The following is a 22,447-nucleotide window of genomic DNA, read 5'->3' on the forward strand; positions in this document are numbered from 1 at the left end:
GGACTGTTCTAACTGCATAATATGTATTATTTCATTGACTACTAAAAAGAACGAAGAAATATCTTCTTAGCCTTAAATTTTTTTTTTTTTTTTTACAAATAATGGAATTAATGCAGAAAAGATACTGGACTCTCCTCAGGTCACATACCATGTAAATGATATTCACACAAGCAAAAATTAAATGCCTTCTTATCATACCACTTTGCCATGCAAATAATACATAAAAATTAATAGCTTTCTCACATATTTTGTTGTTTGGTTGCTAAGATGTGTCTGACTCTTTGAGATCCCATGGACTGTAGCCTGCCAGGCTCCTCTGTCCATGGGATTTCCCAGGCAGGAATACTGGAGTGGGTTGCCATTTCCTTCTCCAAATAAACATTTCCTTCTCACATATAGACAGTAACTAATCCAGATGCATAATAGAACTTCCATGTAAAAGAGCAACAAAAAATATGAAATATTTGGGAAGAAAATTGTCATGAAACGCTTGGGAACGAAGAAGGTGGTAGATGGGCAGGGGTCAATGACGCCTTACCTCGCAGGCTGCTTCCTATCCATTTATTTGCCCCTCCCAATCTGCTCTCCATGCCTTCCTACCCAGCTATGTGTCTGGGCAGGCTGAGTTGCATGAACTTCATCACTAGCTGGCACACTTCTGGTTGAGTTCGGCCAATGCAGAGAGAGGTCAGAGCACCCCTGGGCTCCCTTCCTCTCTGAGGCTGTGGGTTGGCTACAACCCTCCAATGAGGCTCTCATCAGGTGATGCTCCAGGGCCACTCTTTGTGAATTCTACTGTTTCCTCACCTCGCCATTTTAGGCCTGGGGTTGTAAAGACTCAACCCTTGAAATGCTGAACCTTGTTTCTGATTTCCCTATATTCTGTGCACACTATCAAGAATAGTGACTTTTCCCAATTCATCAGTTTCTTATTCTGAGTGTGCCACATGTTTTTCTTGTCAGGAACCTGGAAGACACAGAGAAGATGTAAAAAGATAAAGAGAAATAGATCGTTATTAGGGCTAGAGGTCACAGCAAGGCATTTTTGGTTTATCACAAAGATTAGGGTTATGCTATCCATAAATGTTATCTCCTCTGGATAGTAAAGGGTACATGACCAGATAGCTCTTATAAAAATGAGCCACTGGATCTGACTGGGTTAAGATCCCCAGTGAGAACAGCCAGAAAGAAAAAGTAACAAGGGGAGGATTTTTTTTTCTTGATCTCTAAACGCTTCAATGGCATAGTGCCGGCACATCAGTGAAAGGGATGAGACAGCAGATTTTAGTAAAAGCATATATGGGGGGACCACCCTGGTGGTCCAGAGGTAAAGAATCCGCCGTCCAATCCAGGGACATGGGTTCAATCCCTGATCAAGGAACTAAGATCCCACACGCCGTGGGACATCTAAGCCCACGCACCAGACCCCATGTGGCAAATAGACAAATAAAAAAATGTTTAAATGCACATCTGGAGTATTAAAGTCACATCAATGGCAAAAGGAAATATTAAGATAACATTGGGCAACTGGCTTAAAGTTTGGAAAAAAAATTAAGCTGTAGTCTTACCTTGTATCTTACATCAAAATTAATTGCATATGGCTCAAAAATTTAAATGTTAAGACCCTAATGCTGGGAAAGATTGAGGGCAGGAGAAGGGGATGACAGAGACCAGACGGTTGGATGGCATCACTGACTTAATGGACACAAGTTTGAGCAAACTCCAAGAGGTGGTGATGAACAGGGAAGCCTGGTGTGCTGTAGTCCATGGGGTCGCAAAGGCCGGACATGACTAAGCGACTGAACAAGACACTGAATATTAAAAATACTAGAAGAAACCATGGATAAATGTTTATATAATCTTGATATGGTAAAGCCATTCTAAGCACAACAACAAGAACAAACAAAAACTCAACAGCAACAACACCAGAGTCTGAAAGCAAACGTCAAAAAATTTAGCTACAAAAAATACGTCTGCTTACTAATCTATAAAGTGAGGGATGAGGCCATGTGATCAGTAAGGGCATGCGTTCATGTTTTATAGTCTAACATCTTGAGAGATTATGATACAATTCTGTGTTCTTGTATTGTTATTCATCTTTGATTCTATCTGCTAGGTCCCCAGTGATATTGCAGACCCCTTGAGTCAAGAATGTGTTGTCCCCCGCATCTCATCCATAATTGGTACTTACAAATCATTTTCATGATGATAAAATGAAAGTGATCATGAAAACCCGCATAATTCAATCTCTTAAGTCAATTTTGAGAAGAGTTAGTGTGGCCCCCATGAGCTACCCGCATTTGGGTGACATCGTGGGCCCAGGCTGCCGCAGGTTAGTTGGCTCAAGAGAAACGATTGGATGACGAGGATGTGCTGTGCATGCTAAGTCACTCCACTCGTGTCTGATTCTTTGTGGATAAAGAGGATAGAGTGCTTCTATTTATCTTGCAAGAACAGGCCTCTCGTTGGCTGGGACACCTCTTACTTGGTTTTCTAAGTCTCAACACATTTGTTTTTTCCTTTTGGATGCTCAGTCGTGTCTGACTCTTTGTGACCCTATGGACTGTAGCCCACCAGGCTCCTCTGTCCATGGGATTTCCCAGGCAAGAATACTGGAGTGGGCTGCCATTTCCTCCTCCAAGGGATCTTCCCTACCCAAGGACTGAACACACTTCTCTTGAGTCTCCTACATTGGCAGGTGGATTCTTTACCACTGCATCATCTGGGAAGCCCCTTTTACATCTGAAAGAAAAAAATCTTTTTCCTTTCAGATGAAAATAAAAGAAGACGGAAATGCCCTTGGTGGGTAGTTAAGGTTTAGGGTAAAGTGAAAGTTGTTCAGTTGTGTCCAACTCTTTGTGACCCATGGACTATACAGTCCATGGAATTCTCCAGGCCAGAATACTGGAGTGGGTAGCCTTTCCCTTCTCCAGGGGAACTTCCCAACCCAGGGATCAATCCCAGGTCTCCCACATTGCAGGCAGATTCTTTACCAGCTGAGCCACAAAAGGTTGGTAAATGTAGCAAACTGCAACATGTGGTATTAAAAGAGGGTTTGTTGTTTGTCTGAAGTTCAACTTTAATTGGCTGTCCTGTATCTTACTTGGCAGTCCAAGCTTTGTGTCATACTTTCATCTAGAGAATTAAACACTGATGATTAAGTTTCTGAAATGAAAAGGCAGGCCAGACTTCTGCAGGATCCAGAGTGCTCAGTGAACAGGTATACAGCTGGGGACAGAAACCCAAGGTTTGAGCCCCAGCGCTGCCATTTGATGGACGTAGACATCAAAGAGGTTGGGTGGAAACTTAACAACATACATACTTTCCTAAAGCTGATGAGAACCTAAATAAATCCCTAAATCAATTGCTCTAGTCCACCTAAGGCTGTGGTCCTAGCATGGAGAAGTAGAACGTCTTAACATTTCTTTATTTGGGCGAGGATGGGAGTGACAGACCCCAGTGCTTCCCCAATTTCTGTTGCCTGTTTCCACTCTTGCATACTTAAAGTCAGGGCTCGCTTGAGCAAAAAGAGAAAGAACTTTAACGACAAGTGTCATAGTATTTTTATAACAAGGCTAAAATTTTAACCCTTTCAGTTAGATACAGCCATGAATGTCTTTCAAATAAAAAACTTTATTAGGAATTTGCAGATACCATGAATGTGCTCTTTATAGAGGACACATGGAAACAGAACACAGCCTCCATAGTTCCTTCGTATATAGTATATTTTTAGCACTGTAAAGTCCCAGTGTCATAATTAAACTTGTCTTTTGTTTCATCCCCCCTCCTCCTTTAAACTGAAATGTGAGGCAGTTCTCTGCTTAGTCCTCTAAGTTTCATTTTATCTTGAAATGAAAGTGTTCTGAAAAAGTCCTTGACAGGATATGCAAATTCATACAACAAAAACCTTCTTTCATGTTGAGGACTGGCCCCATATAAATATTAGTTTACCAGATGAGTCCAAAGGGTCAGCTGCTTTGAAAGAAGGCCCTGATGCAAAAACTGGAGGGCAAGACTTAGAAAGAGAAAGGCTATTTATGGAGGTAGTGGTCGCTAAGCAGTTCTGCCTGCTGCCTTGGAAAATCAGAAGCAGTTTTGCCAGGTGGGCATCACAGATAATCCCTGTCACCATCTGGTTTGCGTAGATTCATAAGTGGATTCATTAGTAGTGAGGTATAGTGGCAAGAACACTTGCTTGGGATTCGAGAGACATAGCTTTGTAGTAAATATGTGACCTCACACCTATACATTTCTTAATGTTTGAGTCAGAAGCACCATCACTCGAAAAGTCTAAGAATAAAACACCTGAGAGACAGCTATTGTTAAAACCTGGTTTGCCCACAAGGAAGCTGACTCCAAGAAATCATATATCTAATATGCAAAACCAGTTGTAATTCATGTTTTCTTGACTCCATTGCCCATGTTCTTTCTGAAAGTCATCGAAACAGTGAAGACCTCAGCAATTTAACCAGATAAGAACACAAAGTATGATTTTTGAGTTTATTTTCCATACGTGATGTAACTATTCACATAAGTGATCATCTTTCGATGATCTATTGCTGTGTAACACATCAGCTGAAAACAGCAACCACTGTATCTGTTTACCCTTCTGTCGTTTGGCTGGGGCTCTGCTGGGCTGTTCTTCTGTTTGTCTCAATTGAGGTCTCTCACGTGGATGCAGTCAGATGGCTTTGTTCACAAGTTTGGTGCCCCAGTGGGGACAGTTGGGAGGCTGTGACCTTTTGCTCTTTTACTTTCTATGTGGCTAGCTTGGGCTTCTTCTCATGGTGATTGGGTCCTGTTGCTGTTGTTCAGTTGCTAAGTCGTGTCCAGCTTTTTATGATCCCATGGACTGCAGCACGCCAGGCTTCCCTCCACCATCTTCCAGAGTTTGCTCAAGTTCATGTCCATTGAGTCAGTAATGCTATCTAACCATCTCATCCTCTGCCACCCTCTTCTCCTTTTCCCTTCAATCTTTCCTAGCATCAGGGTCTTTTTCAATAAGTCAGCTCTTCCCATCAGGTGGCTAAAGTATTAGGTCCTAAGAATAAGCATTTCAATATACATAAGCCCTAATACGCAAGCAGTAAGCCTTGTTTGCATCATCCTTCCTAATATTTTATTTACAGTAAGTCCCCTAGATACAATCCTTCAAGTTGTGAACTTTCAAAAACGCAAAACATGGAGCTTACTAATGAAGACTTGATGGGATTGGATGCCTAGACATCCAAGGACGAAGACAGACTAGAGGAAGGAGTAACTGAAGAACCAAAGAGGTTCACAACTAGGGGAGTTTCTTTACTTGAAGAGGCACTGTTAGTTTTTGAGGCACAGGAGCCAAATGTAGAACAGTACACAAAGGCTGTAGCAGCTGTTCAGAACGCAGTCCAGTGCTACTGTGTCATCTATGACTAGAGAAAAGGAGTTACTTCCCTCATAGCTGTCGGTAAAGAATCTGCCTGCAATGTAGGAGACCCTGGTTCGATTCCTGGGTCTGGAAGATTCCCTGGAGAAGGAAATGGCTACCCACTCCAGTCTTCTTGCCTGGAGAATCCCACGGACAGAGGAGCCTGGCAGTCTATAGTCCACGGGGTCTCAAGAGCCAGACATGACTTAGCAACTAAACACCACCACCACCACCCAGAAATCACTGGATCAGTTTTTTCAAGAGGGTAGATAGAACTGAATCCAGCAGAGTCAGAACCTGTGCCATCAACATCAAGCGTAAGTGACATTGCAGCTCTACCATCTCCCACCTCCTCTTCCTCCCCCAGTCAGTACTTCTTCTTGCCTGTTCACTTGATGCCAGCTCCTGTATGCCAGCTGTTGTACTGTACTACTGTACTTTTCAAGGTACTATACTTTAAGATTAAAAATGTTTTATTGTGTTTCTGTTTTTATAACAGTACAGTACTATATAGCCAATTGTGTTAGTTGGGTATCTAAGCAAGTGGGTATCTAAGCAAACTTTGTAGGACTTAGGAAAAAATTTGACTTATTACTACAAATGCACAAAGTATATTATAATTTAGAACAGGAATTGGTTTGATGGAGCAATTCTATTCATAGGAATTATAACAAGGATAAAATATTTTTAAATTCTCCAAAATGTACAAGCTAGCTTGTACTGATTTGTGGCATTAATGGTGGTACTTTGTTCTTTTATATACTCTCCAGTGCTCTTTATATTTTCTAAATGTATAAATGCTGATAAACTCACATGTTAGGAAGAGCCAGCCAAACCTGAGAGTTTCTTTGTGGCCGTGACATTAAACCATACACACTGGAAAGGGATCAGTACAAAGTGACTGATGTCTGCACCCAAAGATTCGGATTTCATTACTCCTGGGTGAGGCTTAGGTTACCCAGAGTTTTCCAAGCTGCCCGATTCATTTCCAATTGACAGACAAGGTTGAGACCAACAGGCATAGTAATTCTCTTGATTGACCTCTGTTTAAAATATGATTGGTTGACTTGCATTCTCCCTTCTATTAAAAAAAATGTTGACTCATCTCCAGGACCTATTTAACATTTCAAGTCAGTCGGCTACTAGTATGTATGCCCTTCTGTGTCCACCAGTTGAGTTGATTTCCAAGATTCAGTTGTACTGGTTTCTAAATCTTTTTATGCCAGTTACATGTTTTTAAATAAATATGAGTATAAGCAGAGACAGAGTTAAATGTTTTTGACCGGCAGCCAAAGCAAGCTGCTTAGAAAAGAAAACCACAATGGTTCATTTTTTCTTCTCTTCTTAAAAACTTATTTTCATGATGGTTCATTTTCTGTGTCAGGTTGGCCAGGCTTCAGTGATCCATTGTTTGGTCAAACATTAGTCTGCATCTTGCTGTGAAGGTACTTTGTAGGTGCAATTAAGTTTTACAATCAGTTGATTTGAAGTAAGAGATTACCCCAGATAATGTGAATGGGCTTCAGAACAAAAATCGAACTTTTCCAGAGGAGAAGGAATTTTGCATTAAGACTGTCACAGAGAAATCCTGCCTGAGTTTCCAGCCTGCCACCTGCCCGGAAAATTTCAGATTCGCAAGCCCCCACAATCATCTGACCCAACACTTTACAGCAAATTCATATCTGTATCTATCTTATTGGTTCAGTCTCCAAAGAATCCTGACTAAAAGCTGTCAGGTGAGATGTGGGTGAGATAAATGAAAAGGGGAAAGTATCTGAAAAGATTCTGTACTCAGACTGTTGTACACATGTATTTAAGTTCTCACTCCAGTTAAAATTTTAAAAAATAAAGGTATTCCAGGCAGTTTGTGGAAGACAGGTAATCACAGACCTGTACTCAAGGGGTCTTGGCTGTACTGTGAAAGCTTGGAGGTAGTGCTGTACTTGCCAGCTAACAAGTTCATCTGCCACAGGTTCCTGGATGCTGAGGGAATATAAGAGACTCGAGGTCAGGCACAAGGACTTTAGCACTCATAGCACAGCAGGCACTGATTCCCTTTATCCCACCAATGCCACAGATTGGCCCCAGGTGGATGCTATACATGAAGTGGGTTTGCAACACAGCTGAGGGACACTGAGTATAGAGAACCCTAACATTCATGATGGGCTGCAAGCAAACCTAGCTGAACTTTGCCCAGGGGGAAATGCTGTCTTTATTAGACCAGACAGCAAACAAACCTGCCATCTGCCTCAGAAAGGGAGGCTATGTCTGTCTTCCAAAACTAGCCACTATCTTCTGCTTGCTATACAAACATCCTTGACAAGATGATCCAGAGGCAATGCTCTCAATGCCTCTGCTAATGAGATGTAGAGAACTGCACGAGACCTCTGGAGAACTGTATCCCCAAATAAGTCCATTTATATAATTGAAGTTAAAAAACAATATTTAAGTCATATATAGATCCTTTTTTAAAATATGAATTTATTTATTTTAATTGGAGGCTAATTACTTTACAATATTGTATTGGTTTTGCCATACATTGACATGAATCCTTTTTTAATAAGAGTCCTTGGGGACGGAGGAGGGAGGAGGGTTCAGGATGGGGAACACATGTATACTGGTGGCAGATTCATTTTGATACATGGCAAAACCAATACAATATTGTAAAGTTAAAAATAAAATTAAATTAAAAAAACATATGAGTCCTTGCCTTGGGTGTGGAGAAAAGGGAACCCTCCTACACTGTTGGTGGGAATGTAAATTTCAGCCACTATGGAGAATAGTAGGGAGGTTCCTTTAAAAGCAAGAGTTGCCGTATGATCCTGCAATCCCACTCCTGGGCATATATCCAGACAAAACTATAATTTGAAAAGATGTATGCACCCCAGTGTTCACTGCAGCAGTATTTACAATCACAAAGACATGGAAGCAGCCTAAAAGTCCATCAACAGCTGAATGGATAAAGAAGATGTGGTGCATATATACAATGGAATACTACTCAGCAATAAAAAAGAATGAAATAGTGCTATTTACAGCAACATGGATGGACCTAGATTATCATACTAAGTGAAGTCAGTCAGACAGACAAAGAGAACTATCACATGATATCACTTATATGTGGAATCTAAAAAAATGATGCAAATGAACTTATAAAACAGAAAGAGACTCACAGACATAGAAAACAAACTTATGGTTACCAAAGGGGAATGGTGGGGGAGGGATAAATTAAGAGTTTGGGGCTAACAGATATACACTACTTTATCTACTGTAGAGGACAGGAACTATATTCAATATCATTATAATAAGCTATAATAGAATAGAATCTGAAAATATATGTATATACACACACATCTATAAAACTGAACCACTTTGCCCTATACCAGAAACTAACACAACACACTGCAAAACAACTACATTTCAATAAAAAAATAAATAATCCTTGAGTTAATTGACTTTTGGTTGTTGTTGTTTAACTGACCAACAGTATTGAAAAAAAACAGTATTAAATAAAACTGCTTCTATTATTTTTCTCTTGGTTCCAGCTTCCTTTCTAAAGATACTCTTGTAAAAGAGATTCCCGTATTAATAAAACCACTGGAAATTCCTTAGACATTAAGAAGTGTGTGTTGAACCCATTATTACAAATGATTAAGTACTGCTAATTTTTAACATTTTTTGGTAATAACTATTTTTTCAAATGGAATCTTATACTTTGTGTTTCTAGAAAATAAGCATTGCTGTTTTCCATCCATAAAACCAAAGTATTAACAATAATTCAAATATTCCAAGCTACTAAGTACCTGACAATTATAGTTTGGAGGTAAGTGGAAACAAGTATCAAAAACTTCTAATCTAGGTACATGTGAATCTTCAGATAAATTGAAAGCTTCTATTCTTTCCAAATGTCCGTAAGTAGGCATAAATGTCCAGAGTAGGCTTAACTTTTCAGCTGAATATATGAATTACGATTAAGTATAATTAAATTGATTGTAACTTACTAGAGTCTTCTTTAAGAAGGAAAGGATCTTCTATGCAATGCATGAACTCAGTCATCAGGGATGATTCAAGCTTGGCTGCATAGTGGAATCTGGAGGTCTTTAATAATCCTAATATGTGGATGCTTCATGGGTCAGTTAAGTCAGACTCTCCAGGGGCAAGGCCCAGGCATCAATTTCTTTCTTTCTTTCTTTCTTTTTTTTTTTTTTAACTGAGGTGTAACTGACATACAGAATTATCAGTTTTGGCTATACAATCTGATGATTCAATACTTGTATATGTTGTCAAATGATCACCACTGTAAGTGTAGTCAACATCCATCACCACACAGAGCTACACATTTTTAAAATTAATTTCATTTTAAACAATATTTATTTTTTTCTTTACTTTCAACAAGGGAAAATAATTTTTGTGAGTACATTGTTGAATTTATTGCCAGCATCATCTATATTTGTATAATTGCCCACATTTCCTTCATCTGCTTTTATGTACAGAACAATAGTATCACCCAGCAGGACTATTTTATTTTATTTTTAATTTTATTTTATTTAACTTTACAATATTGTATTGGTTTTGCCATATATCAACATGAATCCGCTACAGGTATACACGTGTTCCCCATCCTGAACCCTCCTCCCTCCTCCCTCCCGGTACCATCCCTCTGGGTCATCCCAATGCACCAGCCCCAAGCATCCAGTATCGTGCATTGAACCTGGACTGGCGACTCATTTCATATATGATATTATACATATTTCAATGACATTCTCCCAAATCATCCCACCCTCTCCCTTTCCCACAGAGTCCAAAAGACTGTTCTATACATCAGTGTCTCTTTTGCTGTCTCGTATACAAGGTTATTGTTACCATCTTTCTAAATTCCATATATATGCGTTAGTATACTGTATTGGTGTTTTAAGCTCCTTGGGGGCCCCATATGCAACCAAGTTGCCAACTACTAAACTACAGGACTTAGCCTTGCGATATAGCTCTCAAACTTTATTGTATGGAACCCCATGCCTGCCACACCTGTTTCTGATCCAATAGGTCTGGGGAGGGACCCAAGAATCTGCATTTCTCCTAAGCTCCCTGGCAATACAGATGTCACTAGTCCAGGGCCACACTTTGAGACCCACTCCCTACAGAATTATGGTTATGTTAAAAACATCCGTGCCCCAGGGTGGTTATTTCAAATCTCCCCACATTAGCATGACTCTGAGAAAGGACCAGGCAAATGCCATGTGTGCAATGGAGACTTTTTTTTTTTTTTGGAAGGAAAGTGAACAACCAAATCTGCAGAAGCAAGCATCCCAGGCTGATGCAAGTACCATACCCTATTTTGTGCTTTTCTTTTTTTTACTGCCCTGAGACTTAATGACAAACTCCTTTAAGGACCATCAAAGACCCAATAGTAAGCAGTGGCCCAATACTTGGAAATCTCCACCCCTTCCCCAAAACAGCAGGAATAATCCTCCCACTCATCACCCAGCCCACATATTTCCAGCAACTGACACACACTCACTTTCTGAGACGGCCCATACTCTGTCTGTGGAGTGTGTTTCTTTCCAAATAAATCAATGCACTTCTTACCTGTCAGTTTGTGAAGGGAATGTTGGAGGAAACACCTGGATGAGAGGAAAGGCCTCCAGAGCACAAGGCCCATTGACCAACTACAGCATTTCTTCTAAGGAACAGGGTGGCCTTAACTGAGCCAGTCACTTCATCCTTGGGCCTTAGTTTCTTCATCTGAAAAATGAGTCTAGAATGTTTTATCTAACTCCAAAATCTTATCAATTCCATGACATTTGACAAGAGAGGTGATGGGCTCTAGGACGTGACCACAGAAGACTCTGGCCACCTGTCACATAAGAGTTCAGTCACTGAAGGCCCAGGACTCCCATCACCTGGGCAGTGCAGAGGGATCTCTGCTCTCTGGATGTAACTGAAGTCAGATTAAAATCCAGCCATCTCTTTAAAGCTTACCTTAACCAGTTTCTTGACTCAAAAAACACACCTTGTGATCCATGCTAAAGCTGAAACCATTCTGAGAGGAAGTGGAGGGAGCAAGAAAGCACTTCGTGATTTATTAAAATCTCACCATAATTCATGGCCGACGTAGGGATCACTGTTTGAAGTCCTGTGTCAAAAGGATAATGCAATTATTTTGGTGTAAATTTCACATCGTAGCAAGTACTGGTGTTAATATATTTAAAGTGCCTTATGGGGACTTCCCTGGTGGTCCAGTGGTGAAGACTTAACCTTGCCATGCAGGGGGTGTGTATTCAATCTCTGGTTGGGGAGCTAGGATCCATATGCCTTGTGGCCAAAAACCAAAACCGAAGCAATATTATAACAAATTCATAAAGACATTTCAAAAGTGTGACTTATGACTACCATTGTCTTATCCACTTTGTTTTAAAATGCTTTTCTACTTGAGACTGAACCAGCAGAAGGATGGAGCTCCTCTGGAATTCTGACCTTAATGTCAGGACAGAGGATTAACAAAGAAGGTCCTGGTTAAAATAAATCTATGGTTCTCAGTAAGGACCAATTTTGCCCCCAGGGAATACATGGCAATATCTGGTGACATTTTTTGGGTTGTCAAAAATGTGTGTCTTGGCCCCAAAGGAAGGAGGCAGGCTGCCACCGGCTTCTAGACAGTAGAAGCCCAGGGATGTTGCTGAACATCCCATGACGGGAAGGACAGCACTGCAACAAGGAATTATTTAGTCCAAAATGACAATAGCACTGAGGTTGAGAAACCCTTAAATAAACAGCACAGGGAATTCTACTCAATACTCTGTAATGGACTATATGAGAAAGAGTGGGTATATGTGTGTGTATATGTGTGTGTGTGTGTGTGCATATATATATATATATATATATAGGTATATATATGTGCATGCTCAGCTGCTCAGTCGTGTCCAACTCTGTAATTTCATGCCCTATAGCCCACCAGGCTCTTCTCATGGGATTTACCAGGCAAGAATACTGGAGTGGGTTGCTATTTCCTGCTACAGGGGATGTTCCCAACCCAAGGATTGAACTCACCTCTCCTACATTGGCAGACGGATTCTTCACCACTGAGCCACCAGAGAAGCACATATGTACAGTGTGTGTGTATATATATATATATGTACATGTATGTATATATGTACAGATGATTCACTTTGCTGTACACCTGAAACTAACATATTGTAAATCAACCATACTCCAGTAAAAATAATTTTAAATTAATAAATATGTGCAATTCCCCCGCACCCCCCTCAAAAAAAGAAAAGAAATAGATTTTCTGGAGGCAAAAGGAAATGGCCAGAGGGATGAAGAGGGGCAGGAGCAGAGGGACTCTGTCCCTGAGGGGAGGTGTCTGACCCCAGAGAAAGGCTGTGCTCCTTTGTACATCTGGCTTCCTTCCCCGACCCCATCTTGAAATGCTTCCATCAGGGACATTGATTGAAGGTAAAATTGGTTCTGAGGAAAATACGTACTAAACATAAGAAGCTAATAAACACAGGGAAAAAATGATTAGCAGCAGAAGGACACCAGAAATGGCTATGAAAACAACAGAGTATGTTAAAGCAGGTATTTAACCTGGTAGAGACGTAGTCACGCACCTTTGAAACAAGCTTGCCTTTGTTCTATTTACATGTAATGCTGGGTATGAGCGTCTTGGTAGGCTCAACATAAACAATTCTGATCGCAGATTTGTTTTTTTACAATGCTGAAAGAAAAATACACCAACAATATTAAAAACAAACACAAAAACACCCCACAGCACTGCCCTTGCTCCAAATGAAGGATTGTGTCTACCAGGGTGTGGCGATCATCCTTCTGTGTTGCCCACATCACACGCCTATGTATGAAACAATCCATGATGTGTTCCATTTATCTGGTACTTTCATCAGAAGCCCATCCTAACACAGTGATCTAGCAATTGCTCCACCAAGAATGAATGGGTGAGTAAGTGTGAGACCCCCTTCTTCACTTTGCCGGTGGAAGAAACCATCAAGGCAGGCCGGAAGACTCCAGATACAAATCTTCCATTTGACATCTATCTGAAACAAAATGTTCCTAAGAGTCAAAATACAGAGAAGACATACTTCTATTGGATTATAGTTCCTATAACTTGTACAAATATAACATCTCCAGTGACAAAGGTTGAGACTCCGTTTATGGCTGCACCAACGCAAATCAGTAAGGAATTACTGACTGAAAACACCAGCCTTCTTGTGCTAACTGGTTGTCCCCCTTGTGCTCTTTTATTCACAGGACATTGTCCATGAGTTGTGTCTTCATGGACGCGCTGCTCTTTGTAGGCTATGAAAACCATCAGTGGGGAAATGAGTGCACAGTTACTGCAGAGTGGGGTCTGTCCCTTTCAGTACTTTAGGAGGCTGCTCCACAGACCTGGTCCTAAAAACAGGATATTCTGAGATTTCGAGAAATTTGGGACCCTTCCTTGGTTCCTTGGATGAGTTTCAGTGGCACTTTGAGTTCTTTTTTGTTTAGTGTGGACCATTTTTTTTTTTTTACAGCATTTATTGAATTTGTTACAATATTGCTTCTGTTGTTGATGTTGTTTTTTTCGCCACAAGGCACGTGGGATCTTAACTCCCCAAGCAGGGATCAGACCCACACCCCCTGCATTGGAAGGTGAAGTCTTGACCACTGAATCACCAGGAAGTTCCCATAAGTTCATTATATAGCAAATGTACGTGAAAATGTGCCCCCAAAGGATCACTCTGATGATCTGACACAAATTCAATGTTGCTGCTAAGTCACTTCAGTCGTGTCTGACTCTGTGTGACCCCATAGATGGCAGCCCACCAGGCACCCCCGTCCCTGGGATTCTCCAGGCAAGAACACTGGAGTGGGTTGCCATTTCCTTCTCAAATGCAGGAAAGTGAAAAGTGAAAGTGAAGTTGCTCAGTCATGTCCGACTCTTAGCGACCCCATGGACTACAGCCCACCAGGCTCCTCCGTTCATGGGATTTTCCAGGCAAGAGTACTGGAGTGGGGTGCCATTGCCTTCTCTGAAATTCAGTGTAAGGCCTCACAATTTTTCTGTAATTCATGGTCAGTCTTGGTGTTGAGGCAGGAAGATACTACATTGAATACTCCCTTCAAAGCAGAGGAGGGCGATGTCCGTCAGTGAACATTTGGGATTCTCTGCCTTCTACCTGGACTGTTCCCTGGGGTCTCTAAAGGTCACTTACAGCTTTAAAGGCAGCTCTGCCAAAGGACTGGCAGTCAAGTCAGATCTTGAATATTTTTCCTAAGAGTACCCCTTTTTCCCTCTTTTACCTCTGACTAAAGCCTTCAGCTTCTACAGGTAATTGACAATGGATTTTTTTAAAAACTGTGATGCCACAGGTCACTGGCACATTATTAGGCTTGTCATATAGCCTCCTTTTTGTTGCAACTGGCACAAAGCCAGTTCAGAGCCACGAGCATGGGATCCTTTAGCCAAGGTGATGCTGGGAATCCAGAACCATCCACGTTAGAAGAAAGAGAATTTGAGTGACCAACCTGGCATGCCCAGGACTGCAGGATTTCCTGGGATGTAGGACTTTCAGAGCTAACACTAAGCAAGTCCCCTGCAAGCCCAAACATGATATTCACCTGATGGGGAAGGAACCATCTTTGCCACATTAGAACCACAGCCTTCAATTAGTAGAAACAGTCCAGCTAAACCTAGCATGAAGTCACAGCCTATTAAAACTGCTGGGACTTGACCAATCATCTACCTCCTCATTTTCACAAAGATACCAGACTCAGAGTGGTTGTCGACCTTTTCCCCGGGTCACACAGCTTGCTGGTATATCAGGAACCAGATCCTGGAACGCAACACTCCCAATTTAGGGCACTTCCCACTGCATCACATTTTTTGCTTTGCTCTTATCACTCTTGTAGAATGAGTTCATCTGAATTTTCTTCAGGACTTGGCTTTTAAAACAGTGAAAATTGCTGTTTATATTGGGCAACACTTTTTTTTCATGTTGGGATAGTGAATGGCATCAGGAGGCTATAACTGGCCTCAACTGGCCATTCACATTACTACATGGCATCCATTCCTGTCATTTTACAGCCCAGTTAAAAATCTTCAGCACGCAACCACTAGTCATCACGAGATGCCACCCTTGGTGGAGATGGTCACATGTCAGGACGATGTACCCCTGGGTGACCGGCTGGTTTGTGACTAGCTCACAGGCACACAGATTAGCATCTACAAAGTGCATGAAAATCTTGCTTCTTCATACCTTAGATTCTTTCAGGGGGAAGACATAAGATGCCTGTTCTAAAAAGTTGAGGTTAATGTAGAAAACAATCAGTTTTAAGTACTTTACAGGTATCATCTTATTTAATCCTCAGCACTTCCTCTGAGTTACCATTATCCTGTTTCAAATACAAGGGAACTGAGGCATAAAGGGGTAATTAGCCCGCCCTGAAAGGTTCTGTTGTTGCCGTTGTTTTAACTCTAGTAAGCGGTGGAGGGTTCTGAGCCTCACGCTCTTTCAGAAGAGAAAACAAGAGCTCAGGAGAGCAAACCAATCCAGAACATGGACTCTGGAATGCAAGGGGAAAGGTGGAGGGCTGTGTTCCTGGGGTGCAGGAGATAAACCAATATGGTGACGATCTGCAGTGAAAAGGAGCGACTCTGTCGACTTCTGCATGCAGCACACACAAAGGATAACGTAGTGTTTCAGCCCGACCTCCATCTTCATTGGCTATCCTCACTTAACCATAGTAAGTACCAAACACCTTATGCTGTCCTGCATCAGTCCATGCTGGAGTACAGCCACTGGTTCTGGAGAATCCCACCATGATGTACCATTGCTAACAGTCCCTTCACAAAGTTCCTTCTCAGCTCCCCAGCCTCACTCGATCCTCTGAACCCCTTAGTATTGCATCTTCCCCTTTGACTTTTAGCCCGTCCACCCAGAAACTCAGCCAGTGGGTTGGATAGGACCTACCACATGAAATCAAACACTTCTGAAGAAGTGTGACAGCATTAATGAAGTGAAACTGGCAAGTTGAAGTGATTTTGATATTTCCATCTCTCAATTTTCTTCCTCCCTTCTAGTACATTCTATCCTGTTCTGTCTTAAACTGTGATCTTCTGCAGCAGGCTTAGTTTTAGTTCTTTATATTTAACTGGGAATGTATTTCACTGGCACCATTTAAGACAGAATGGTGCCACTCTCAGCATTAGCCACACATTAAAGCTGAACTTTCCTGGCAGAACCATAATTAGAAATTTACTTTGTCCCCACAGGAGTAACTTAAAGCATCACAGAACAGGTAGTTGTTTTATGGGAGAACAAAACTCTTCCTGGTGCTTCTGAAATCAAAGCATGTGAAAAACTTTTAAGGGGCCAACATTTAGGTTTGATCAATTCCAACTATGAACACAACTACTCTGATATGAAAACACACAGTGCAGTCTTCAGTTTTATAGGAGACATCTAGAATTCTTCAGTGGCCCAGATACTATGCTTTGGGGCAAGGAAACTGCTCACCAGTTCTTCAGAAACACCTTCAAAATGGAGAAGAGCTGACTTCAATGAATTCTGCTTTTTCTATAATTTTATATGCTGGGCTCTAGCCATGTTGTAGCAAACACTTCAAGGTACCCCATAAAAAAAAAGTCACTCCATCAAAACATATTACTCCATAATGATTATACAAGGTATGAAAGAAAGGAGGAGCATGATTTTATTGAAATCTTTTAGTACAGTGTTGGAAGATCTTCGAATCCTATATTCTAAAGCAATACAAGCACTGCAAATGACGTAGTTCCTGAATCTAGTTGAAATCATCTCTACCACAGGAGAGTTATCATACAAATCTCTTGAAGTTGTTGGATGTAATTTAAGTGGAAAATGGAGCAACTTTGGTATAGTCGTATTTCTCTGGATCCCCTTTTTGGCTAGATGTACACCAAGTCGATTGCCATTCAGCAGAGTTGGATAGAACCAGTATGTTTGATGGTTTCATTGAAATGTTTCCGCACGAGCAGCAAGGGATTGCATGAGCTCAAATGAAGCAGCTCTCAAGGCCATCTTCATCATCTTTCTTTGAACTGGACCATCAAATGCCACTGCGTAGGGCTAAGTCTAGTCTAGTTAGTTGACAGATGTACCAGAAGTACTTTAAAATACAAAATGAAGCTAAATAACCGTGGAAACAATCAGCTCTTAATTCAGAGAATGACAATATCACTTTCTTAATATCTTTATCTGAATATCATTTTTGAAAATGAATTTTAAAATTATATGTCAGCTCTATAACACATTTAGATCTATGTGTTAGACTAAATCTTCAATGAAATCACTGCTTTAAATCAACAGGTTTTAGTAACTGTTAATGTGTCTATGCTGGGATGCCAAGATGTCTAGCTGCGTGCATTCATAACTACATTTTCACTCTACAGAAATTGAAGAAATACAGATTATCACTCATTTGTCAAAAAGAATAATTACATACATCTCAATGGACTCTTCATATATCTCAAATCAACTCTGTCTAGATAGAGTCCATGTATTGCATAGGTGACTTTAGCCATTTTAAGGTACAGCAAAATGCTAGTTTCTGCAATGATTAAAACAATCCTTTAAAACTTTGATTTAACCTCTGCTGTGATGAAGTTTGAAATCTTAAAGATTGCCATTCAGGTTTGTTAATAATTTAAAGAGACCTCATTTTTCCACCCACTGAATTTAGATCCGAGACTTTGCTCTGAGTTTTGAGATCCAGCAGGAGGAGGAGACTTCTCTTTCTTTTTCCTGGGCTTTGTCTATGGAGGCACGTTTTCTTTTTTGTGGGTGGAAGCGCTCAGCTGGTTGTCCACCAATGTGCCCTTAGTACAATTCAGAGTTGCTGCTTGCTGCCTGCCACCGAGGAGGGGGCACCTCACTCAGGAGCCATCAAAGGTCACCTGTGAATAAAGCTCTCTTCCCTCCACCATCACTCCTTGGGCCACCACTGAACATTCACTTCATGGAGCAACTAATGCTTACCTATTTGTCCTTTATTTGGTAGGCCCTTCTCACCTATGTAACAGCTTTAGCTAAAATAATCTATTGCCTAGAAGGTCTGCTACTTGTGATTATAAAAGACCAAAAACCACGAGGTCACCACTAAGGAGATAACGTTTAAACGTGTATTTGGAGGCACCCACCAAAAATGTACCCTTTTATCATGTCAAAAGCAAAATATAGATGGGACTAGTAAAGCTAAGAGGACTTAGGGAAGAAGTCCTTGTTGCAGTGGAGAGCCATAACATAAAAATCTTGAGGAAAAAGGCAGAGTAAAAGCTAGAGCTAAAAACAGGACATTAAAAAAAACAAGATGGCAGGACATGAGGTGCATCTGGATGGACAGAGCTTGAACGTGACCCCGAACCTGGAGATTATCTTAAAAGAGTTTCTCAATCAGATCTATTGCTGAACAAACTTTTGGAATTTTAGAACAGTGTATTTCATGAAAAGTGACAGTCATGCTTTTCAGAAGTGGTAATAAAAAAATACACTGCTTCTGAGGTGTCTATTGTTTACCAAAAATAAACATGCCAGTGGCCATCTTCAGCTATTGATGCATTTCATCCTAATTAAGCATAATGACCAAAATGGTTTCCTGGAAACCTGACCACTAAAAACAAATATTCAAAATTCAGGGTATTATTAATTCTCTAAGGTTCACTCAAAAGTGAAAGACTAATTCTCTACAGGGTTTCACCCAAATGTCCATAGACATTATCATTTTATATTTACAAAAAGGCTTTAATCTGAAGTGACCTTTGGTAGCCCCGAAATTCTTAAACTATGAACTTCCACAATGAAATTATAAACTTGAAAGTTGTGGCCTCAAAGTACTGACAGAACAAAGGGCGGGGGGAAAAGTCACTTATCAGAACAAGTCAAGGTAACAAAAACATTTCTCCTTTAAGACTGTTCACTTAAAAGATCAAATAACCACTGCCCTCCTCACTAAAGTGAAAATAAATGGTTGAGATCTTTAAGAGGGGGAAAACAGTGGCCTTGGAGTATATATAGACCTGATGCTTTCGCATTAACATAACTGCTCAGTCCCAAAGCTAAAAAAATCAGACAAATGCACGCAAGTTAGAAGCCAGACCAGGCTTGCTCCACACCTCACATCTTTACAGTGGGACGTGACTGAACAGGTAAGACACAGATTCACCGTTGTGGGTCCTTCGGATCGCCTCAGCCAAGATCATCGAAATGTCAATAACCTAAACACCAGTGAAAAGACAGAAAAGGGGAGAGGAAAGTGGGACATCTCAGTGATGTTTAATTAGAAACATAGAAGCCAGAAAGCCTAGAAAAGCTTTCTCCAGCACATAAGATATGCTACTTGTAAACCCCCAGCCCATATCCACTTCTTCTGAGAGGACAGTTTATGCCTGTCTTCAGAGTACAATCCTGGGTGAGGGATCCTGGAAGTAAGATTTTTCAGTGTAGATACTTCAAAGGCTGTTCAGGGCTGCTGTTAACCAGAGACATCCTTTTCTTTGGGTGTTTGTTGTTTTTAAATTATTTTTACTCAATCATTGCGTAGAAGATTTTTGTCTCTCGGTTTCTGAAAACACAGATACCACAGCATCTAACGATACAGCTGTAATCACCTAACTCCAAGGTCAGCATTAGAACAGCCATACACAATGGAGAAGGCAATGGCACCCGACTCCAGTACTCTTGCCTGGAAAATCCCACGGACGGAGGAGCCTGGTAGGCTGCAGTCCGTGGGGTTGCTAAGAGTCGGACATGACTGAGTGACTTCACTTTCACTTTTCACTTTCATGCATTAGAGAAGGAAATGGCAACCCACTCCAGTGTTCTTGCCTAGAGAATCTCAGGGATGGGGGAGCCTGGTGGGCTGCTGTCTAAGGGGTTGCACAGAGTCAGACACGACTGAAGAGACTTAGCAGCAGCAGCAGCAGACAATGCATAAATGCATAGGCATGGCTGTGTTACAATAAAACTTTATTTACAAAAGCAGATGGTGGGCTGGATTGGGCCTGCAGGCCTTAATTTACTGACTCTCAACTACTGAGAATCAGACATGAAAATCTAAGGCAAAGCTATTTTGACCATTTTCAAACAAATCTCCTGGGGCCAAATGAACTGCGTTGCTCCCTGATAGATGAGAAATCACAAGGTGGATCACTCTGATCCATCTTCATGCTCTAATGATGGGAATGGAGGCTTCCAGCAATGAAAGGACTTGCCAAGGTTCACCAAGCTACAGAGGCCAAACAAGAATTCAAACCCTTCGACTTATTTCAGGTCAACTGGTGTACAGCAATCATTGCCACCTCTCTGGGGGCCCCCAAGTCAGGAGGGATAGGAGTAAACCCTTGGTACAGCCTTATCATTTCAAACAGAAACCTTGCACCCATTAAACACTAACTCCCTAAAGCCGCTCCTGGCAACCACCACTCTACTTCCCCTTTCTATGCGTCTGACTACTCTAGGGCCCTCAGGTTAAGTGGAATCTAGTTTAAATATCACACAGCATTTGTCCTTTTGTGACTAGCTTCTTTCATTTAGCATACCATTTTCAAGATTCATCCATGTTACTGCATGTGTCAGAATTTCCTTCCTTTTTAAGACTGAGGAATATTTCACTGTATGAAGAGACCACACTTTGGTTACCCATTCAACTGGCGCTGGATAGTTTGGTCATTTCCACCTTTTGACTATTCCGACTAGGGCCTGCTATGAATGTTTGTGTGCAAGGTTTTGTTGAACACCCGTTTTCAGATTCAGGGGAATAATCCTAGAGGCGGACCTGGTGGATCATACGGTAATTCTGTTTAGCTTTAGCACAGTCTGTTTCTTAATGGTCTTTACTGTGGCTTTATTCACTTACTCTTTATAACTTTGACCTCTGCTGACCCCAGCTTTTCCCAGATTATCTAACATGTATCAGACCTTCCCATTACAGGAAGCTACAACCTCTGCCAACATCTGCCTTAGCAAGGGGTCACACATGCAAGATGCAATGCTATTTTTCGGGATGTGAGCTAAGTGTCTCACTGCACGGCTCTGCCAGCAGTGTAGCCAGTACCTGAATCTTGGAGCAGTGTTTCATCTTGTCCTCTTGGGGAATAGTGTTTGTCACAACAACAGCCTCAAAGGCAGCATTATTTATTCTGGAAATAGCTGGCCCAGAGAAGATCCCATGGGTAAGGATAGCATACACTTTGGTGGCTCCAGCCGAGAGTAGTCTATAAAACAAAAGACAAAAAAGTTAAGTGCACACAAATATTCTTGAAACATTCTCCCCTTTGTGTGAATTTAGAAGCAATAGTGTGTTCCATATAGGAAAACATGAAACCAATTTCACTCACATTTATTAGTCTAAAACATGATCTTTTAAGCTATGTGCTGACCAAACACTTTATATTTCCTTACATCAGGGATTATCACCCTTGGCTTTGGGCCCGGACAATTCTTTGTTGTGCAGCACACATCCCTGGCCTCTACCCAATAGCAACACCCCTCCCCTCAGTTGTCACAACCAAAAATGTCTCCCGACATTGTCAAATGTCTCCTAGGAAACAAAACTGCCCAGGTTTAAAAGAGCAAAGCCAAAACGTCCCATGTTGACATACAATCAATACAAAAAGGTGAGCTATTCTACACTCTTAGTTTTGCTCTGTCTTTGAAACCTTCTGTGCACTGGACCCTCCCAGCACATCTCAGTCCATGCATTCTGCAGCCATGCACAGGTGGGCAGTGGCTCCTAGGTAGGATAGCCCAGCTCTAAGCCCCTGGAAGGCCACAGCTGATAAAGCTGGAGTGAAAGCGAGCAAAGGAAGGGAGGGCCTAAAGAGGCCGAAAGACTGTCTTTTCCCCTCTGCTCAGTTTCAGAAGCTTCTTCTCTGAACTTTTAAAAAAAATACACTGCAAGTAAAACCTTGAAAACAAACACCAGGCCATAAAGGACCACGGTTTTTTCCCTACCAAGACAAAAAGAAATGGGCCTAGAAACTGACTTTGGTCTGAAAATCCACTACTA

At 41.3% G+C, this 22,447-nt stretch overlaps 1 protein-coding gene across 4 annotated transcripts in view; it reads right to left on the reverse strand.

Moving 5' to 3' along the window:
• Nucleotides 1-71: 71 nt before the first annotated feature.
• PRPS2 (phosphoribosyl pyrophosphate synthetase 2) overlaps nt 72-22,447 on the reverse strand; it is a 40,739-nt gene continuing 18,363 nt past the window's right edge. For 2 of the 4 annotated variants that reach the window (XM_019956289.2, XM_019956290.2), the window contains exons 6-8: nt 21,494-21,653; nt 13,015-13,121; nt 72-11,537 (exon numbers count right to left, since the gene is read on the reverse strand). In XM_019956289.2, coding sequence (XP_019811848.1) covers nt 11,495-11,537; nt 13,015-13,121; nt 21,494-21,653 — 310 coding nt within the window. In that variant the 3' untranslated portion in view covers nt 72-11,494. Of the gene's footprint in view, nt 11,538-13,014; nt 13,122-17,093; nt 19,656-21,493; nt 21,654-22,447 lie in introns of those variants that run through there. The other 2 variants (XM_019956291.2, XM_019956292.2) reach the window with 1 other exon arrangement.

The sequence above is a fragment of the Bos indicus genome, chromosome X (assembly GCF_029378745.1).
Source record: "Bos indicus isolate NIAB-ARS_2022 breed Sahiwal x Tharparkar chromosome X, NIAB-ARS_B.indTharparkar_mat_pri_1.0, whole genome shotgun sequence".
Classification (NCBI taxonomy): Eukaryota; Metazoa; Chordata; class Mammalia; order Artiodactyla; family Bovidae; genus Bos; species Bos indicus.